Source organism: Petromyzon marinus, chromosome 11, assembly GCF_048934315.1.
Source record: "Petromyzon marinus isolate PM22_M1 ecotype Great Lakes invasive population chromosome 11, UKy_Petmar_22M1.pri1.0, whole genome shotgun sequence".
Lineage (NCBI taxonomy): Eukaryota > Metazoa > Chordata > Hyperoartia > Petromyzontiformes > Petromyzontidae > Petromyzon > Petromyzon marinus.
In genome coordinates, this window is record NC_133677.1 from 3,653,904 (window position 1) to 3,671,310 (window position 17,407).

General features: G+C 47.1%; 1 protein-coding gene across 7 annotated transcripts in view; it reads left to right on the plus strand.

Moving 5' to 3' along the window:
• Positions 1–17,407, plus strand: part of ATE1 (arginyltransferase 1) — a 99,967-nt gene that overhangs the window by 30,772 nt on the left and 51,788 nt on the right. For 6 of the 7 annotated variants that reach the window (XM_076066304.1, XM_076066307.1, XM_076066303.1 and 3 more), the window contains one exon: positions 1,279–1,311. The exons of the other annotated variant lie outside the window; for it this stretch is intronic. In XM_076066304.1, coding sequence (XP_075922419.1) covers positions 1,279–1,311 — 33 coding nt within the window. The remainder of the gene's footprint in view (positions 1–1,278; positions 1,312–17,407) is intronic. 7 annotated transcript variants of the gene reach the window in all.

Here is a 17,407-nt window from a genome sequence, read left to right on the forward strand (position 1 = left end):
CTGGACTGTGAGGCCGTCAAAGCAACTGATCGAGAACTCAGTTCAAGCAGTGGTGGCTCACACCCAGATTGAGACCCAGAATCTCAGAAGTGCCATGTCAGTTCTCTGACTCCTGAACCACCCAGCTTCCTGGTTCACTGTGTTTTGAAATTTAACTTTTTGTATTATATACAGAGAATGTGATAAAGAGCTTTAAAGCTCATCGGATTTCTCCGGTATAAAAACATATTCTGATCTCATTGTGAATGTATGGTGTTTCAATATAGAGATTCTAATTTCCTCTAAATATTTTCGATGTTTCCTTTAATATACCAATGAAATACGTCATCTCAAAGGTTGTTTGATGTATTTAGAAGCCGTTATTACGTGGTTTCAATTGAGACTATTTGCGAATACTGTGGGACGGAGCAATGATGTAGTGGTTAGCGCACTGCGCTATGAACCCAACGACGAGTTCAATCTCGGCCACAGCTCTAATGTCAGTGGCGAGTGGTATCTGAAGAAACCCGCACTGACCAACATGGTGAAGTATGGTCATACAACCTCCATGATCGGCATAGCTTGGGGAAGCTTTCATGCAACAATGGATTGACAAGGTTTAAATAATGTTATTTAATTGAGTATCAAACACAGTTTAACCATTTTCAAATATTTTACATGCTGAGTTAATGTATGTGTTACCTTATTGTTTTAACATTACAGTTGTGTTTGTTGTAAATTGAACAAAATAAAAAAAGAAGTGAATGTGGGCTAGACACCGTGACAGATCCTTGCGTTACTCCAAATAAATGTCATGAAGCTGCATGCATTCAGGCCTTTGCCATCTGGCTGACAACCGTGCTTGGTAGAATAGAAATAAAAATACCGTTCCAACAAAAAAATATAAACAAGCGGTGCCATTGGGGAATTTCTCTGATGAAATCGTTCTGCGGCACTTCAGCTCAGTGTCTTGTTTGACAGTTGTCAAAGGCAATAATGAGGTTTGAATTGCCAAGGCGTAGGGCAGCAGGGGGTAGTTCTGAGACGGGGTCAGGCCACCCGTAGGCCCACGTTGGTTAGGGTTTCAGCAGAGATTGCGTCTCGAATAACCTGCCTTGTTAGACGCCCGTTAGTACAGGGTTATTGACCCTATTAATCTTGTGGCATTTTTCTCCCGGCCACTTTTTCTCATTCGTCCCCCCCACCCTTCTCCACCGCTACCTCTCCTCCGCCGCCGGCCGGCCGGCCGACCGAACGCCCCACGCCTGTGCCGTCGTGCCAACGCCTGGGCCCTGTCAGTTCAAGCGGTTCCTGTGCAACTCTCCTTTAAAGGTAAGGCCGTGGCAACGCGCTTTCACTCGCCGCCACCGCCGCCGTTCACTTTTGTGGTGCGTAAAGATTAGCTCCCCCGCCCCCACCGCCACCGCCGCCACCGCCGCTGTGATTATATGAATTGTAATGAGTTGGGGGCTGTCATTTTGATTCAAGAATCGAGCCTTTTTAATGCCCCATTTGTTCAATCTTGTATTGCCTTGTTAGGCACAATTAACCCCAATCTAACCTGAGCATGGGATTTGCATAATCTGTCAATAATCGAAGTGCGTGGATTGAGGCGTGTGTCAATGAAATGATGCATCATTCTGTGTCTACTCAATTGCACCTAGTGTGGTAGGGTGAGGCCAAATGATTGGTTGGTTCCTGTAGGGTGGGGAAACAATAGGCGGTGGGACTCATTGGTCAATATAGGTTGTCACATGACCTTGTGTGTAATTTGGCTAAATTTTTACTAAATAAGTTATTTATTGCGGCTTAAAATAGATCTTTACCACAATGATATGTATTGTACAATAATTTTAATAAATACATATATAAAACAGTTGTGGGAGGGACACAATTGAAAAACACAAATGAGTGTTAGATCTGTGTATGTTATTGATAAATGTGAGTTTTTATGTATATCTCAGTAAATTATTGAATATTTGAGAAGGATGAAACTTGTAAAATAGAGATGAGCTAGAGCAGGTTGGAATGCTTTTGGAAAATATATTTCGATAAATGAAAAGCAGTCTGCTAGTGTGCCGAGAGAGGAAAGTTTTCAATCGGTGCATATCACCAGCTATGAAGTAATGGAGCTGAAATGTGGACGCCGACAGATAAATTGAACAAAAGCTCATACACATATCCAACCAATCCTTATTCATAATGGTACATTGCATCTATCGTCATCATAAGAATCGATTTCAATCAATGAATCTTCTGAGCGGTCACGTGGCTCTTCATAATCCCACAGCTTTTAAATTCTTGTGCGCCCAATACAACCGAAGTTAACTTATGCTGATTAATCGAGGGATTTGTTAACAACTCAAAAGTGTTGCTTAAAGGCGAGGGTCGGGCACCAGGGCCATGAACCTTTGTAGCACAAGTGTTATGGAAGAAGCCGCAATGGCAGTGACCTCTTCTCACGCAAGTGGCTGTCTTCTGCTCTCTTCTGTGTGATCGAGTGTAGCGTAACGCCGCTTAGCTTGGGAGGAGGCGGCCGCTCCCGAGAAGCCCGTCAGCCTTGCGGCTTTTAATTCTGAATCCACCCAGGGCTGTACGTGATGACCACAGTGACCTCTTGGGTTTCTTCCCATCCTGTGCTTGTGTTCCGAGATGTGTATTGCTGACATCCCCACCCTCCTTTGAATGAACCATTGAATTTGAAGTGGCCTCTTGGATGCCATGTGGATTCATTTTTTCGTGTTATCTGGCAGTGGACTTTCCCACGTCCTTGTGATAGAACCCGGTCGAGTAAAGTAAGATTGCTTGTAACCAAATGGCCCACAATGTGTCCGACTTGTCAGGACTCATGAATGAAGCGGGAGTGTAGACTGACTCGTGCCTGGATGGGCGACAGTCATGCACGACAGCTGTTCTGGGCTGCTGCGGGGGCTATATTCTGGGCAGCACAGGAAAAAAGGCATTTGTTACAATGTCGTTTTACACTCCCACGTCCGTGATCGCCATCTTCACCAGACTACGCTGAGCAGCGTTGTGATCTTCTTGCATGGCGTGGGGGAGACGCTCATCCAGCAGTGGATTGACAGCTAGGGCTGCACACGTACAATTAGTAACATCGTCATAACTGTTTTCCGGCCGTACATAGAGTTTTCAGATGGTGCCCGTCGGTGTGGGCTTTCACTCAGCTGCCTTGCGCGTTCAATGGGCTACTTGTGAAATGAAAGACAGGCGGCGTCAATATGCGTACGCGAGCGGGCATTACTGTTTAGCCAACAGAAGCTTTTGAGATTGAAAAGTGCCCGCGGGCCGCCGGCGTTTGGAAAATGCGCAGAAAGTAACATGACCCCCCCATCTCTTGCACTTAGTCGCACTGTGGTCCTGTAATGATCTCGGCCCGGCCCAGCCAGCACCGTCATCTCGCGATTGAATGTGAAGGGTTTGGCACTTAATAACTGTACATTTCCCGGTCAGTTTTTTGGCCGTCGATTTAAGGGGTTTGATGTACGACTTCCTCAGCGGGACACTTCTCTTCGGCCGCGTTGACGCCGGTTTTTCCCCGGTGCTGTTTCCAATTTTCCCGTGGCGCTGCTCACGCTCACCGTCCCTGCTTTGCCCCGTCTGCTCTGCCCGTCTGCTTAGTCGCAAGGTGTGACACTCTTTCTGAAGAGGTGGCAGAGCCTGCGCGTGTGTGCGTGTCTGCGAGCGCGCACGCACGCGCTTGGTACGTACCGGCTACGTTGATCCCCACGCGCGGGGACATCGAACCCCGGCGAGCGTGAGCCAAGTGGATTATTCTAGGGGGGCACCTAGCGGTCGTAGGGGCGGGCTTTAAGTAGGTAGGCGTAGGTGGCCAGGTGGGTTTAATTAAGGGAAGTCGGCTGCTAAAGGAAACAGGAATGTGTGGGCCAGGAACTGCCCGCCTTCTCTTCAGACTTTCATCCCGGCCACTCTCGCCGGTTTAGCGCATATTACATGGCTTTGCCGTGTTGCCTTCAATCAGCCACTGCATTACTCCATTTTTCTCTGGGAAGCCGATACGGAGTCTGGCCCATTGAACACTATTTCATCAGAGTTGAACCTTCGGCTGATCAAGTCAAGATGCTCGCGATGTTTTTGCGCACTGTTACTAAGGGGTGCTGTAATTGCTCTATGTGTGTTTTCTAGAATAAAAAAAACACACGTCGTCAATTAGAGATCGTGGTTTTTCTTGTGCATGGATTTAAGTATAGCTGTCTCGATGGTTCATCACAGCAAGCCATTGTGTGCTGTTGGCAGCGCGCTAACGCGTCGGTACCTTAGGCGTTTGTTTTTTTTTGCGTGTAAATAGTGCACATTTGTCAATGAAAGGGGATTTTGTGCCTTTGACACTGCACTCATTATTAATGTTGCAATTATTAGGGCAATGTTTTAATTGGTGCGGGGAGCTCATAACTCACGTCAAAGGAAAAAAAAAGTGAAAATCTGTGCAATTATTGCCGGAGTCAGCCGAGGCTGTGCGACTGTAAATCGCACATTTGTGCATCGTGGATGGTTCCTTGTGAATTGACAGACGTGAATACACCTCTTGCGGTGTAACAGACGTGGATATTTGTGTATTTTCTCCTCGCCGCATTGCATGGGACAATGCAGAATTCACTGCCATATTCCACAACACGACCATCCAGGCGTTGGTTGGCCCTTCATGTTACTCATTCACGCGTTTGCATGACCAAGTACATTGTTTTTCCCTCCCTCGAAGGAGTCACGTGAAAAATGAGTTCATTTTGGCTCATTTAGAGCTTCCCGAAGAATTGGTAAAGAAAATAAGCAAGAAGAAAATGTGGCAGGTTGACTCAGGGATGAGGGGAAGGGGGGTGGAGGGGGGGGGGCTAGTGAGGGGGGGGAGTGGGCTAATATGCGTGTCAGATCAGTGAGGCAGCACTGCTCAGATCCTGGGTCTGAATCAGCAGAGCCACCCGACATGAAACTATAGTCATCCCGGTTTACAATGCTTGCACAACAAATAAAACAGTTTTTCGGTGCACTAGTCGTTTGAATTGTGCAGTGGGCGTGGGCTTCTGTGCCTTGAAGCCGATTCGCAAAACCCCCCAAATAAAATCGACAAAATAAGTCTCGTAGAAATGAACGGTAAAATGTTTTAATACATCCCGTTGCACGTAAAGAACACGCCGGCAGAATAACTGTCACCGGCACGAAATGAGAAGGAAAAAATAATGCCCGCCCGCCCGCCTGCCTGCCTGCCGTACTTCCGGCGTGCCACTTGTGGGCAGCCTCTCGCCGTTGCCGTCGCACTTGGGGCGACGTCGCCCTCGATGCGTCCGGTCGCGGCGGCTCGCGCAAGCCAAGCAGTTCTTGAAGTCTGGACGACTTGCCTGGGAATACAAGGCGGCGTCGTCGGCGGCCTGGGCTCTGCGGGAGCCAAGAGGTGGCAGTACGGCCAATGTTAAACCGAGCCGTGCGGAGATTCGAGTGCTTTTTCGGGTTTCCTTCTGCATGCGGCCAAAAAAAACTCATCAGAGTAATTGGCCAAATATCCCAATGCAGGGACCCACCTAAAAATTTGAGTTTTTGGACTCGTCGAAGCTTTGCGAGATAAGTGAAGTGATTTATTGCTAAAAGGAAAATTGAGGTGGTTCTCATCTCCTTTTTACAGTCCCTGAGACAGTGTTGGAAGTTTTTCTATGGTGGGAGTGTCTTTATTCATCGGGACAACCTCTGCTGTGTTACTCATTTTACCGACCCTGGAGGGATGGTTTTTGCCTAGACAACCCCCAACCAAGATTTATTGTTGTTATTGTTATTTGAACTTGCAACCTTTTGCGATTCACGAGCCGCTCTCTACCACTGAGCCGCCTGGCCGAAAAAATAAAGGGTGACGTTATTATGACCGTTGCCTCGGAATTGCGCCACTTTGGGAACCTGGACTAGAGTGCAGCGCGCACGGGCACGCGAGAGATAAGACAGAAACGGCACAAGCGACACAAACACAGGGTCGCCCATGCGTTTCAGTGGAACGTAAATAAGAGAAACATGTTACCATGTTCACGCGCGTCACGGGCTTGCAAAGATACGCATCTGGTCTGTCACCCATTATCTTGAAATAAGGCATGAGACTGCATGTTAAAATGAAAACAATATTAGCGCATTTTGTTGGCGCGCTGTTCATGGACTGATGGTGTTGCTGCTGTCACACGGCTTGGCATTTATTTTTCTCTCCCAGCTTTTTCCAGAGGGCGAGAGATATTTTTGCTGGCTCATACGTCTTTCAGATGTATGTGTTCTTCTAAAGGATATTTTAATGAGAGTTATTCAGTGAGTAGTGCAGCATTGCTGGAAATAAATTCAACAGCGGGAAAATGGTCATTGCTAGACCAAACGAAAACTCTCGGCATGTGAATACATTATTAGTGCACTGCAAAAGGTTTTCATTAAAAGTCCCAAACAAGAAAACTGTTATCGTGTATGACTTCAAAGTCAGTGACCTCAATCTAATTCATTACCTTTCCTTTAACCAGGTGAGAGCCCATTGTGTGTTTATTTATTTTTCATTCATTTATAGGTTATTTAAAATGTCAGTAATCTTGATAAATGCTCAACATTTGCAAATAAATATGGAATTAATTTTGTATTTTTTTCCCATACTGACATAGGAAGTGTGCCGTCGGCACCAGGTAGCCAATCGGAACTCTCGCAGAGCCGTGCATCACCCCACGTGCCAGACATTGGCCCACAAAAGCAGATATTGGATGATTGTTTTTATTTGTTGATGTGGATAAAACACATTCAGCTGTAAGCTGTTTTACAAGATACCTCAGAAAGTGCTTGTGAGATGCCTTCGGATGACCTTTGCCAAATTGATCAATTGTCCATTTGTTAGAAGAGTTTGAGTTTTTTTTTTACATGGGTTATGGTGCCATTTAGCCAGTTGCCCGGCTATTTTGCAAGAGAGGTCTGTGGGGCTGCGTGAGCATAAGCAAGCAACAACAAGAAAAGACAAAAACATCAATATTGTGGAGAAGACCACTGAAGAACACCACTGTGCACTTTATTAATTATTAAGTGATGGCAGGAACGGACCATTAACCCTATCCAGTTTTCGTGCCCATTATGACCATTGCATTACTCAACCAAGAAGTTAAGAATAATTCATTGTCGATGCACGCTGCATTTTGGGCTGTGAGCCGCACGTTGGAACATCTGTTCACGTTGGATTTATGAACACAGGAGTGCGAAGAAGCAGGGTAGGGGTTATAAACGGCATCACTTGTTTCAGTAGCCGTTAACCTACAAAAGAGCGACATTCACCACATCTACCGTGAACTCCCTGGCAAGAGCCCAAGGTATCGGCATAGGTTGTGCAACTGTAACGCCATCTTTTACAATATTCCGCACGATCTGTTAGATTTAATTTTTCTGCAGCGAGTGTCAATGATGATTAGTTTCTGGGCCAGTTGCTAGCACCAGGTTTTAATGCCTTCGCGACGTACGTAGCACCTCCGTGTTTTTACTGGAACAAAGGTGCCTTGTAAAGGTTGCTTAAAGTATTTTTCTGGAGAATCAAAAAAAAAGAATCGACTGTCCAAACCATTTTTCATGTGGCTTGATCGTTCCAGCAAATGCTTTGTGGTGCATGATGAAGCTCATGCTCTGAAAAGTAAGTACGTTTTGGTCACGCTGTTATTACAATTTTCAACAAATATCCAGATATTTTTTAATAATACTAAGATGAATGCGTAATTGAAAAGAAATATTCAATTCATCGTATTGTTTTAGGTGCAGGCTTTTCACACAGTTTTTGAAGGCTACAGTACTTTCATTATAATTCAGAAAAACTACACTTGCCGCAGTTGTTATTGACGCTATCCCGAAAAGAAGCACAATTTCTTTTAGAAGTTTTTTTTTTTAAGATTCCAATGTATTATCTGCTACAGTAATTCATTCCCAGGGGAGGCCTCTAACTTAAAAGCAGGCTGAGAAAAAAAAGCGCCAGACTACGCGGTGCACAAGGGTCGTGCTGGGCTTGACTCGAGCCTCCTCGCAGAGAGAGAGAAGCGCTTAAAACCGGGCCGATGTTGATTCTTTATTTTTTTTCCTATGTAACGAAATCGCACCTTTCCCTGCACCCGCCTAGCTCCGGGCTTGACCCCGCTGTTTGCTTAACAGGCCGCACACTTGGTCTGCATTAAGGAAGGCCTTGGCCACGTTGACCTCACACATGAAAGATGGCTTCACATCGACCGGGCGAATCTGGCAGCGCCAGCTCCCATTGCGCGGGCGTGCGCTGTCGTCACGGGTGGGGCCTGCCGGACGGAGCGATCCTCGGCAAACACCCTTACCGTGGGGTCCCACCTCACGGTCACGCTGCGGCGGCGGTGGTGGTGACGCGACCCCGGCGTTATATGCATTGGTGGAGGCCGATCGTTGCAGAGAGTCGCGGCCCGGGCCCGGCAGCTGCCCGTGGTTAATGATGCGTGTTTTATTAATCGTAAAATACGCACCGTCGAATTCACAGTGGATGTTAAAGAACCTCGTGAAAAAGACCAGGCCGTTTTTGCCGGTGTCCAAATTGACGACATTTTATAGGCTACTCGCAAATTACTTGATTGGGAAAAATCCACTTCGCAGCATGGCCCCCTACTGGCAGACTTAATTCCCATATGCAGGCCGGTTCCATGTTTATGTTGTGCTGGACAAGGACATCTGCTTCCAGGGGGGGGGTCTCCCTTGGCTTGACTGCCGCAGGGCTTCTCGAGATGTACTGCGTGGGAAGCGCGGTATAACTATGATTACGACGATGACAACGGACGATGGAGACGCCGTTTAACGTTACCAAAAGCATGGCGACGGAGTCGCGCGTGTGACGCGTCGGAATATTGAATCAACCTTTCGCGTTCGCGGTTCACGCTCGTGGGGGGCGGGGAGGGGGGGTGTTCTGGCGTGGCTCCGGCTTGCAGCGAGCGTGCCGTTTGATGTTCACGGGAAACCGTGTGTGCCCTGCATCGGGTTCCTTCGGGGACGAAATTACAACCGACAAAAAAGTCCTCAGTGCCTCTGCGGGCCGAGCGGGGCTCGCGCCGGACCCGACCCCCCCGCCGCGGCACACGGACTGAGGCCCATTGACCACGCGCGGGTAATGGCACCCTCGTGAAGCCAGCAGCGAGAAGAAGGGGGCCCATTGAAAACACGGGTGGGCGGTGGCGGGCCGCCGACCAGACCGCGGTGGCGGCGTTCGCAGGGCGCGCGGAGGGGGGGGATGGGGGGTTGGGGCGCGGGGGGGGGGGTGGTGGACGACGCTAGCGCCAGAGCGCCTGCCCTCGGCCCGGGTCCGTTTTTCACGTGAGTTCGCGTGTGCCATTTTAAACCATCACGTGAACTCTGGTCATCCTCACAGCCAGGGGCTTTTGGCTCGCCACCGAACAACGACGATCATCGCATCGTGCGCTTTCCAGATGTGCTGCTGCGGCCGTCCGGAACACTCTTCCCTCCGATGTGAGAAAGCCACTGGAGCGATGCACTTCTTTTAAATCTTTATTTAAAGCAAATTTCTTTCAAACTTGCCCTTTGTGTTTAGTTCGTTGTCCTTCCCCCAGCACCTCCAATTAGCACGGTCAGCTATGTACGGTGCGAAATTAAGTTTAACGTGCGTACGTGCGACGTAGGTACGTGTGAACGAAGGCATGTACGCGTGCACGGGCGCGCGCCGCCACTGCCCGGTCGGCTGGCTGCGTGCCAGCGTTGTTGTGGCGGTCGCGCGGGGCCTCCTCACGTGCGTCAAGGCAATTTGGCCCGGAGAGCTGGCAGCCCCTGACTGGCTTATCTGTGCTCGAGCAGAGCGAGGCGTCATGCTGCTCCGCTCGAGCTGTAGCCGCTGTGGCTACGCGCGTACGCTCGGCAAATATTGTTATTTATGTGACGCCGGCCGGTCGGCCTGCTCTGAATAGTGCAACGTATGTGTGTGCGTGTGTGTGTATGTGTGTGGGTTTTTTTCCTTCTTTTCCAGAATCTCATTACCTATTGCTTTACGAGAGCCAGTTAAAACAAGTCAAACAGAACCAATGTCAGCATTTAAAATGTAATTATTGCGAGGAGCCATTAGGCTGCAGACCGTTTAACAGAACGTTTTTGTGTATATACATGCGGCATTTGAGAATTACACAAACTAGCAAGGTAGTTTATCTTTAAATTGATGCCTGCAACAAATTGTTGACAGTGAATGATAGCCTTGAAACTTTGCATGGAGCATCAACACTGCTTGCACGTACGTGTACTTGTCAAAATGTTGACCTCTCCTCTCTGGGTCAATTAATGCACCTATGCCTACTTTTCAACAGTGGAGGTCATAAATGTCGCGGGAAGTGAAAATATTTCGGGTGCCGCCACTGGCACCGGAGGAAAAACAGACAGGGAATAAATCTGGGCTCTCATAGCAGTTGATTAAAGACAATTTTGTATGGGGTGATGTGTGTGAATGCTTCACAGGAAAATTTTTTATGAGGCCCCGTCCACCCATATGCCAAGTCCACAGATGAATGTCCAAACAGTGCTAGTTCCCTCAAACCGTTCTTTGATTTTCCTGGCCGGCGTTTTTTGCGTGGGCTACTGTGAGCCGGCCGCTGACAGACCACCAAAATGGTGTCTGGCTCGTGGTGTTTGTTTGAATTGTGACGTCTCTATTTGCTTGACCTCACCTTATCCCCCAGTTCAATTCAGACGGGCTCTCCGCAGCACACCCGAGTTTCCCCCTTTTTCCGTCGCTGCGCATCACGCGGCCCTGAAAGCCGAGCGTAGCCCCGAGTGAATGCCGTCCGGCGGTATCGGCGTTTACACAAGGCAGGGCAACGTTGAATGTTGCAGATATCCCATGCCAGGCGGCCGTATCGGAAAAACACATCAAAAGTGCTCGGCTTTCGTTTTAAAAGATTGTTCGTGAGAGAGACTGAGCGAGTGGGAGAGAGCGAAGTGAGGGGTGGTGGGGGGGAAAGGGAGGGCCCATCACATTAAGCTAATCTTACGTGCCGCTCCAGCTCTGCTCTAACGCAAACAGGATGTGAGAGGAAGATGAAAGTTTAGGGCACCGGGACAGAATCAAAGGCCTAAGTGTTGCGCGGACGGGCAGATGGAAAGGTGCCTTAAAAGCTGCGCACGAGGGACGGTGCTTCCACGAACCGCGTCCGATGGATGCGTCACGCGGCGCGAACAGCTTTTCGCATGTATACACCCAGGCTTCACTGGCACGCATCCCCGTGATTCATCAGAGTACACCGCGGTGATCATTGGCATCGCCCTACCTTGAAGGGTGGCTTTCAGTGGCTGTTAAGCTGACTGCCATCGTCACGTCGCGTATTTCAGAGATTATTCTTTTTTCTGCGTGAGTATGGGGCTCGTCAGTGCCATAAGCTAATTGTTCACATCAGTTGTATTTATTTGAAGCCAGATGAGACCTGAGACCTGAATAACTGAACACTTATTAAAGGACTGCTACATTTATCAGAGCACTGTACCACGAAACCAGCCACTTGTATTCCATTCCCAGCCACGTATAACATCAGTGGTGAGTGATACCTGAACCGGTCATGGGTTTCCACTTCAACCTTTGCTAAGCAGCGTGGCGCGGTGTGGTCAAACAACTCAGAATTACCTACATGCCATCGAGAGGCTTTCTTCATGCAGGAGTGGTTTGACAATCACCTGCAGAGTTATTAAGTTGATGCATTTGTGTTATTTGCACGCGGTCATTGTTTTTAAGTGTAGGATTTAGGCACAGACACGGCCACTGAATGGGCCTACTCTTTACCAATGAAGTTACAGAATCTCGAATGTCCCCAACCAGGTAGGGGATTAAAGACATCCGACCGTGACCTCGAAAACAAGTGAATCCACGTGTGTTCCCGTGTCGTTTTCATGCTGTCATTTTTTTTAAACACTAGAATTCTCGTTGGCGATGGTGCTGACGCTCGCACACCTGCTTGTGGACCCCCGTGGCCACCCTTGCCCACGCGCGTTGTGCGTGTAAGCGGGCGCTTGTGTGTGCACCCGGGCGTCAGCGGTCTGGCGTCAAATCCGCGCGGTTACATAAAATGTGATTTGGCTGCCACCTTTCAGCTTTTTAATGTTCAATAATATGACCGCGTGTTTGATTCCCTGAAGTAACTTTCCAGTGGTTGTGGCCAGCCTATGACAACTATAAGCCGCTCGTTTTGAGCCCATTCAAGGATAACAGCTTTTTCACAAGTGCGATAGGATTCGTGGTCAAATTGGGATTGGCCGGGTGGCCGCCTGGCTCCTGGCGATGAGTCACCTCGAGTGGTATTCTGCTTGTAGTAGCGGTGGCACAGAACGGTGTTTCCCGGTCACAAAGTTGTATTCATTAATTTCAGCAATACGAATGTATTCAGTTGTGTGTGGTAGAAATGTATTTCTGTTCCCTTGTGGGGTATTGAGCTCCACAACGGAGAGCGAGCACACCCTGTGCAATGAATGAAGCAACCTGAGTTTGATTCCCAGCCACGATTAACATCAGTGGCAAGCGATATCGGATCTGATCCTGGATTCTCCATTCACCAGCGTGCACTGACAAGCGTGGCGAAGTTTTTACGCAAGCAACCCCCGTGACCAATATGGTATTGGGAGGCCTTCATCCAGCAGTGGACCAACAAAGTTATGTGCATAGTAACAGTTTAGGGATGAAGTGTAGAGCATCCCTTCTTCCAAGTATTGAATTTCACAAAGGGCTTTAAATTATTATGCATTATACTTTTATTGCCCAGCACTGCGTACCATCAAGTTAATGGCTCTAGGCTTCGGGTGCGAGGTTCTGTGAGCCGGGAGCGAGTGGAAGGGTGGGTTCTTCGTGCAAGCCCGATGTTATTCTTATTCTCTCTCCGGCGAGCGACCAGACACAGCCATTGCAGGATGGTGAACTTCAAACAACGCTGTCAATCCTTTATTTTTTATTAATTTGAAGTTTGTGTTGTTTGAAGACGACCATCCGGCCTTTTGTCTCGTCGCCGCAGTGCCTTGCCCCTGTTTCCGATGGAGCTGCCCTCACTTTGTCAGGGCACGCTAAGCACTTGGTGTGGGTGATGGTTTCCTGCTCCCAGACCAAGTGTTGAGACAGAATTACAACCAATGTCGCTCTCGAAAAAGTTTTTTTTGCAACTGAAACATGGAATTAGCTCGTGTTGTACAAAGGAGTACTGTATCGGATATCTCCAATTCACTTGTGTATATGCCCTTGTATACCTATTTGTTTACAAGTGCATATGCTAAATACATTCTATGGTTGGCTCTCTCCAGAGCTCCTTCTTCTAGTGGTCTTTCCCCCGGCAGTGATGTGAGCACACAATTGCAGGGATGCACCTTGAACTGTTTATACACGTACGGCTCTTTTGTCAATCCACTGCTGGATGACAACCTCCCTGTGCCACACTATTCGTGGGGGTTATTTGGCCCACACTTGACATTGGAGCATAGAAGTACCATAGAACAATTGATTAATGTGTACTTGTGATCATTGAAGCGCAACTTGCGCTTGCATATTTAGACTGGCTCTCAGTTTTGTATCTTACACTCATTACAGTATTCATTGCATTGTGTGATGATGATGATGAAATAAATGTATTCAACTATTAACATATATTTTTACACACAACGAACAAGTGTCTAATAATTATAATTTCGTTTGTATTTATTTATTCGTGTATGTGACGTGGAATAGGTTCACGTGGCCCTTGTAGTCACTGTTAGTGGCCACTACGACAACCACAATGCAGAAAAATAATAATCCGCTATTGAATTGAATCGCCACCCTGAATCAGGGGGGTTATAATCATTACACCTCTTCCATTGTGTATACGTGTTCATGTAACACAAATATGCAGAGTGCATTTGCAGAATATAAACACAACATTGAAATAAATACTGATGTTTCCAACGGTATTCGTGATAGCGTTAATGACAAACATTTATGCCATTATACTTTAAAGCAAACACGATTTAATTGTATGGCCCTGTGTATTTACATGGCCGAATACTTTTTTTCAAGTGGTTGTTTGTCCAGTTTAAATATTTAAGCTTTTTTATGGAACATTTAAAGCCAATTTCTGGGAACTGGTGATCTTTTTCAAAAGTAGTAATTTTCTTGGGAGTAAGGGTGTTATTTTTGGATCTCTGATGAACTTGTGTACCCTAGAAATATTACAGGGCTTTTTCAGAGTATTACATTTATGAACTTTTAACCATCTCTCGTAGATGCTCACAAAGTATTCGTAAATCAATTGTATTATTTCCAGCAGATTTAAACTTATTTCAAATCCCCCGCCCCCCCAATTAAACCAAAACATCATTGGCAAAAAAAAAAATCGGGTAACTGTACTGCATTTAAACGTCTCTTTAAAGCATTGGTTTTTAATGCTTTCTAAAGTTAAGTTGAAAGCGTTTGTGCATTCGCTGTGTCCTTCCATCCGTGTGTCCTTGCTGCTGTCTGTCTGCAACTGGGTGGGGCGATAAACTCGTAAAAGATGATCCCACAGGAATGATACTTCAGTGTAAATTTGTGCTTGCTGTCTGTCGGAGGCGAACCCTGTAAAAAAAAACTGGCCACGTTGGTCAAAGGGTCGCCCAAAACTCGGAGACCTAAAGCTGCGCGAAAAAGGGGACACTCCACCTCGGTGTCCTGGCTGAAACGTGCGTGCACTTTCTGGGCAGAACCATGATGCCCAGCACCGCTGTCTCATTGCGACCTACGGACGAACTGCTTCCTCTGCTCCCTGGCTCGAGCCCTTCCTACGATTGGTTTTTCGCAACTGTCTTAATTCGATACAGTCTGCGAAGCCACTTGAACGGTTTTATTGTTACATTGGCAAATAGAAATTAATGCTTGACACCTGCTCATGTGCAGTCGCAGCAGCGCAGCCCTTTTTCTCAATCCGCTGCTGGATGAAGTGCCTCCCCCACGGCATGTGGGTCATCGAAGTTGTTTTCAACGTACTTCACCACTGTTCGGTGCCAGCGTGTGAATATGGGTGCAGAGAAGCATGTTACGGCAATGTATTTTGCCTCGCTGCCCTACGCTGACCTCTGATACACTCCCAGTTTAGCCCCACAACAGCCTATGCATGGTGGTCACCCATCTACGCACTATCTCGGCTCGATCCTACTTAACTTCTGAGTTCTGAAGAGATCGGGCACAGTCTGGGTGATTTGGTCATCGTACGCCATATGTATACATTACGCACCTTCAAATGCTTTTGTATTTTTCCAGCTTATTAAAGCCTTGATTTTAGGCAAAAGCACCCAGATTAAGTAAAAGTCGCTCATACAGAGGGCTCATTCAAGGCCAAAAGCAAAGGAAACGTTTCCACACTTGTGCCATAGGTTATCAAAATATTTATCCCACACTGAGAAACTGTTTCTAATATTTTCCAGGTTCCTGCATGGTTTTTTAAAAGTATTAAACGGGGTATAAAGTGTAAATAACACTGATCGCCACATGTGCTGCGCTATTTAAAATCCGGATAAGTTGCCGGAGTTGGGAATTAAACTCGGCAATAAGTGAATTTAATTTTGTGCAAAACCAATACACATCACAGCACAAGATATACCTATCTCCGTGAAAGCTGGCAAAAATGATACGCAGAAATAAAAAAAAAATATTCTAGAATTTAAGCAAAAAGCTAACTGTAGGCGTAATTCAAACAAGCACTTCAAAACGGCCATTGTTGTTCTTGGTGGTGGAGCAACGGGCTGTTCCAATGCCACGCTCCCCCTTATACTTTTATTACTGGTAACGATCCTTTAAATCACTTGCACATGTGCGAGTCAATTACTGCCAGCAATCAACATACCAAAACACATCAGCGTGGCATAATGCGCAATTGTGTCAGCTTTTACAATTTGCCATCAATTTGTTTCCAGATTGCCCCCTTGAAGACGAAAATGAATTCTCGCTCGTGGACGTTTCCCCGCCCGCTGTGAAAAATGCGGCCCTGAATCGGCTTTTGGCTAGCCGTCCAGCAAAGACGGTGCTCACCGCATCGCGCGCTTTCAGATGTGCTCCTGCGGCCGTCTGGAACGCTCTTCCTTCTGATATTAGGTAGCCACCGAAGCTATGCCACTTTTAAATCATCATCTAGATTGAAAACTCATTTCTTTAGAACTGCTTTTTTTGCATTTAGCTTGTTGTCCTTCCCCCAGACCGCTGATTAGCACGGTTGGCTACGCACGGTGTGAAAGAAGTTCAACGTACATACATACATACAAGCGGCGGTGGCGGAGGAGGCTTCCGCTTGCTAGCCGGGGTGGCCCCGTGCCCATTTGGGATGGCACCTCTTCAAATGCGCGGCGCGGTTTATGAGATGCGCCACGGTGGTTAACTACCTCGCCCGGTATGCAGGAGGTCATTGGTTCGATCCCAATCCTGACACTTGTTGTATATTTGTAGTTTGCATGTTCTCACTGTCTCTCCTCGTGGTCGCGTGGATTTCTCTCCAGTTTCTCCGGTTTTTCCCTCCCGATTTAGAATCGACGTGCGTTCAGAGTATTCGGCTGCTATAAATTTACACACGGTGAGAAACCACCTCGTTGAGCGTTCATTTGCAGCCAGGCCGCTTCTTAAAAGGAGCTGTATAGCTCAGTGGGCCTTACCTGGTAAAAATAAAAAAAAGTTAACTTTTGGTTTCTAATTTTAGAGATAAACGGCTGGTAATGATTTTTCAGGAGCCGCGTCTTCTTTGGTCGGCGGAGGCTCGTTGATAGTTGTGCAACAGCTTGTTTGTTATGAATAGGCTTCAAGCGCTTTTACGTTTTTTGTTACTTGTTGTGGCATTTCGTTCTAAAAAAAAACCTACTTTCCGTAGAGCTTACATAATTGCGTTTTTGTGTGTGTGTGCTTAATAGACGCATATATGTGTTGTTTGGCCTTTTCAATGAGACGTTTTCCATTCCTCTTTGCGCTAATCGTGACTCCTGCTGTTGCAATTTAGTGGGAAAAAAGCTGGAAATGTTTCTTGTTTGCTGCATTCAGTGCAACCATGGCTTTATTGAAACCGCAATTGAAGGTGGAAACAAACACACGCACGCACACACATACACACGTATTTTCATTTTGAGTCTTCATGCACCATTTAGATTTCTCAACGGGAGAGGTGCATTCCATGAAATACATGCATGGCCAGCATATACATATAAATATACACTGCGAGCTGCATTCACATGTTTACTTTTCGTAACATTTCATAAACCCGTGCCAAGAAGCACAGCCTACCCCCCCCCCCCCACTTCTGGTTACCATGGGAACCGTACAGATGGTTAATTGATCCGCCGTAGGGGTTCCGTGTAGGGTAATGTGCCCTAAGTAGAGAGTTGCTGTAGTTTTTCCGCTTTTGTGAGGGGTGGAGCAGTGGCATGGTGGGTAGAGCAGTCCACTATG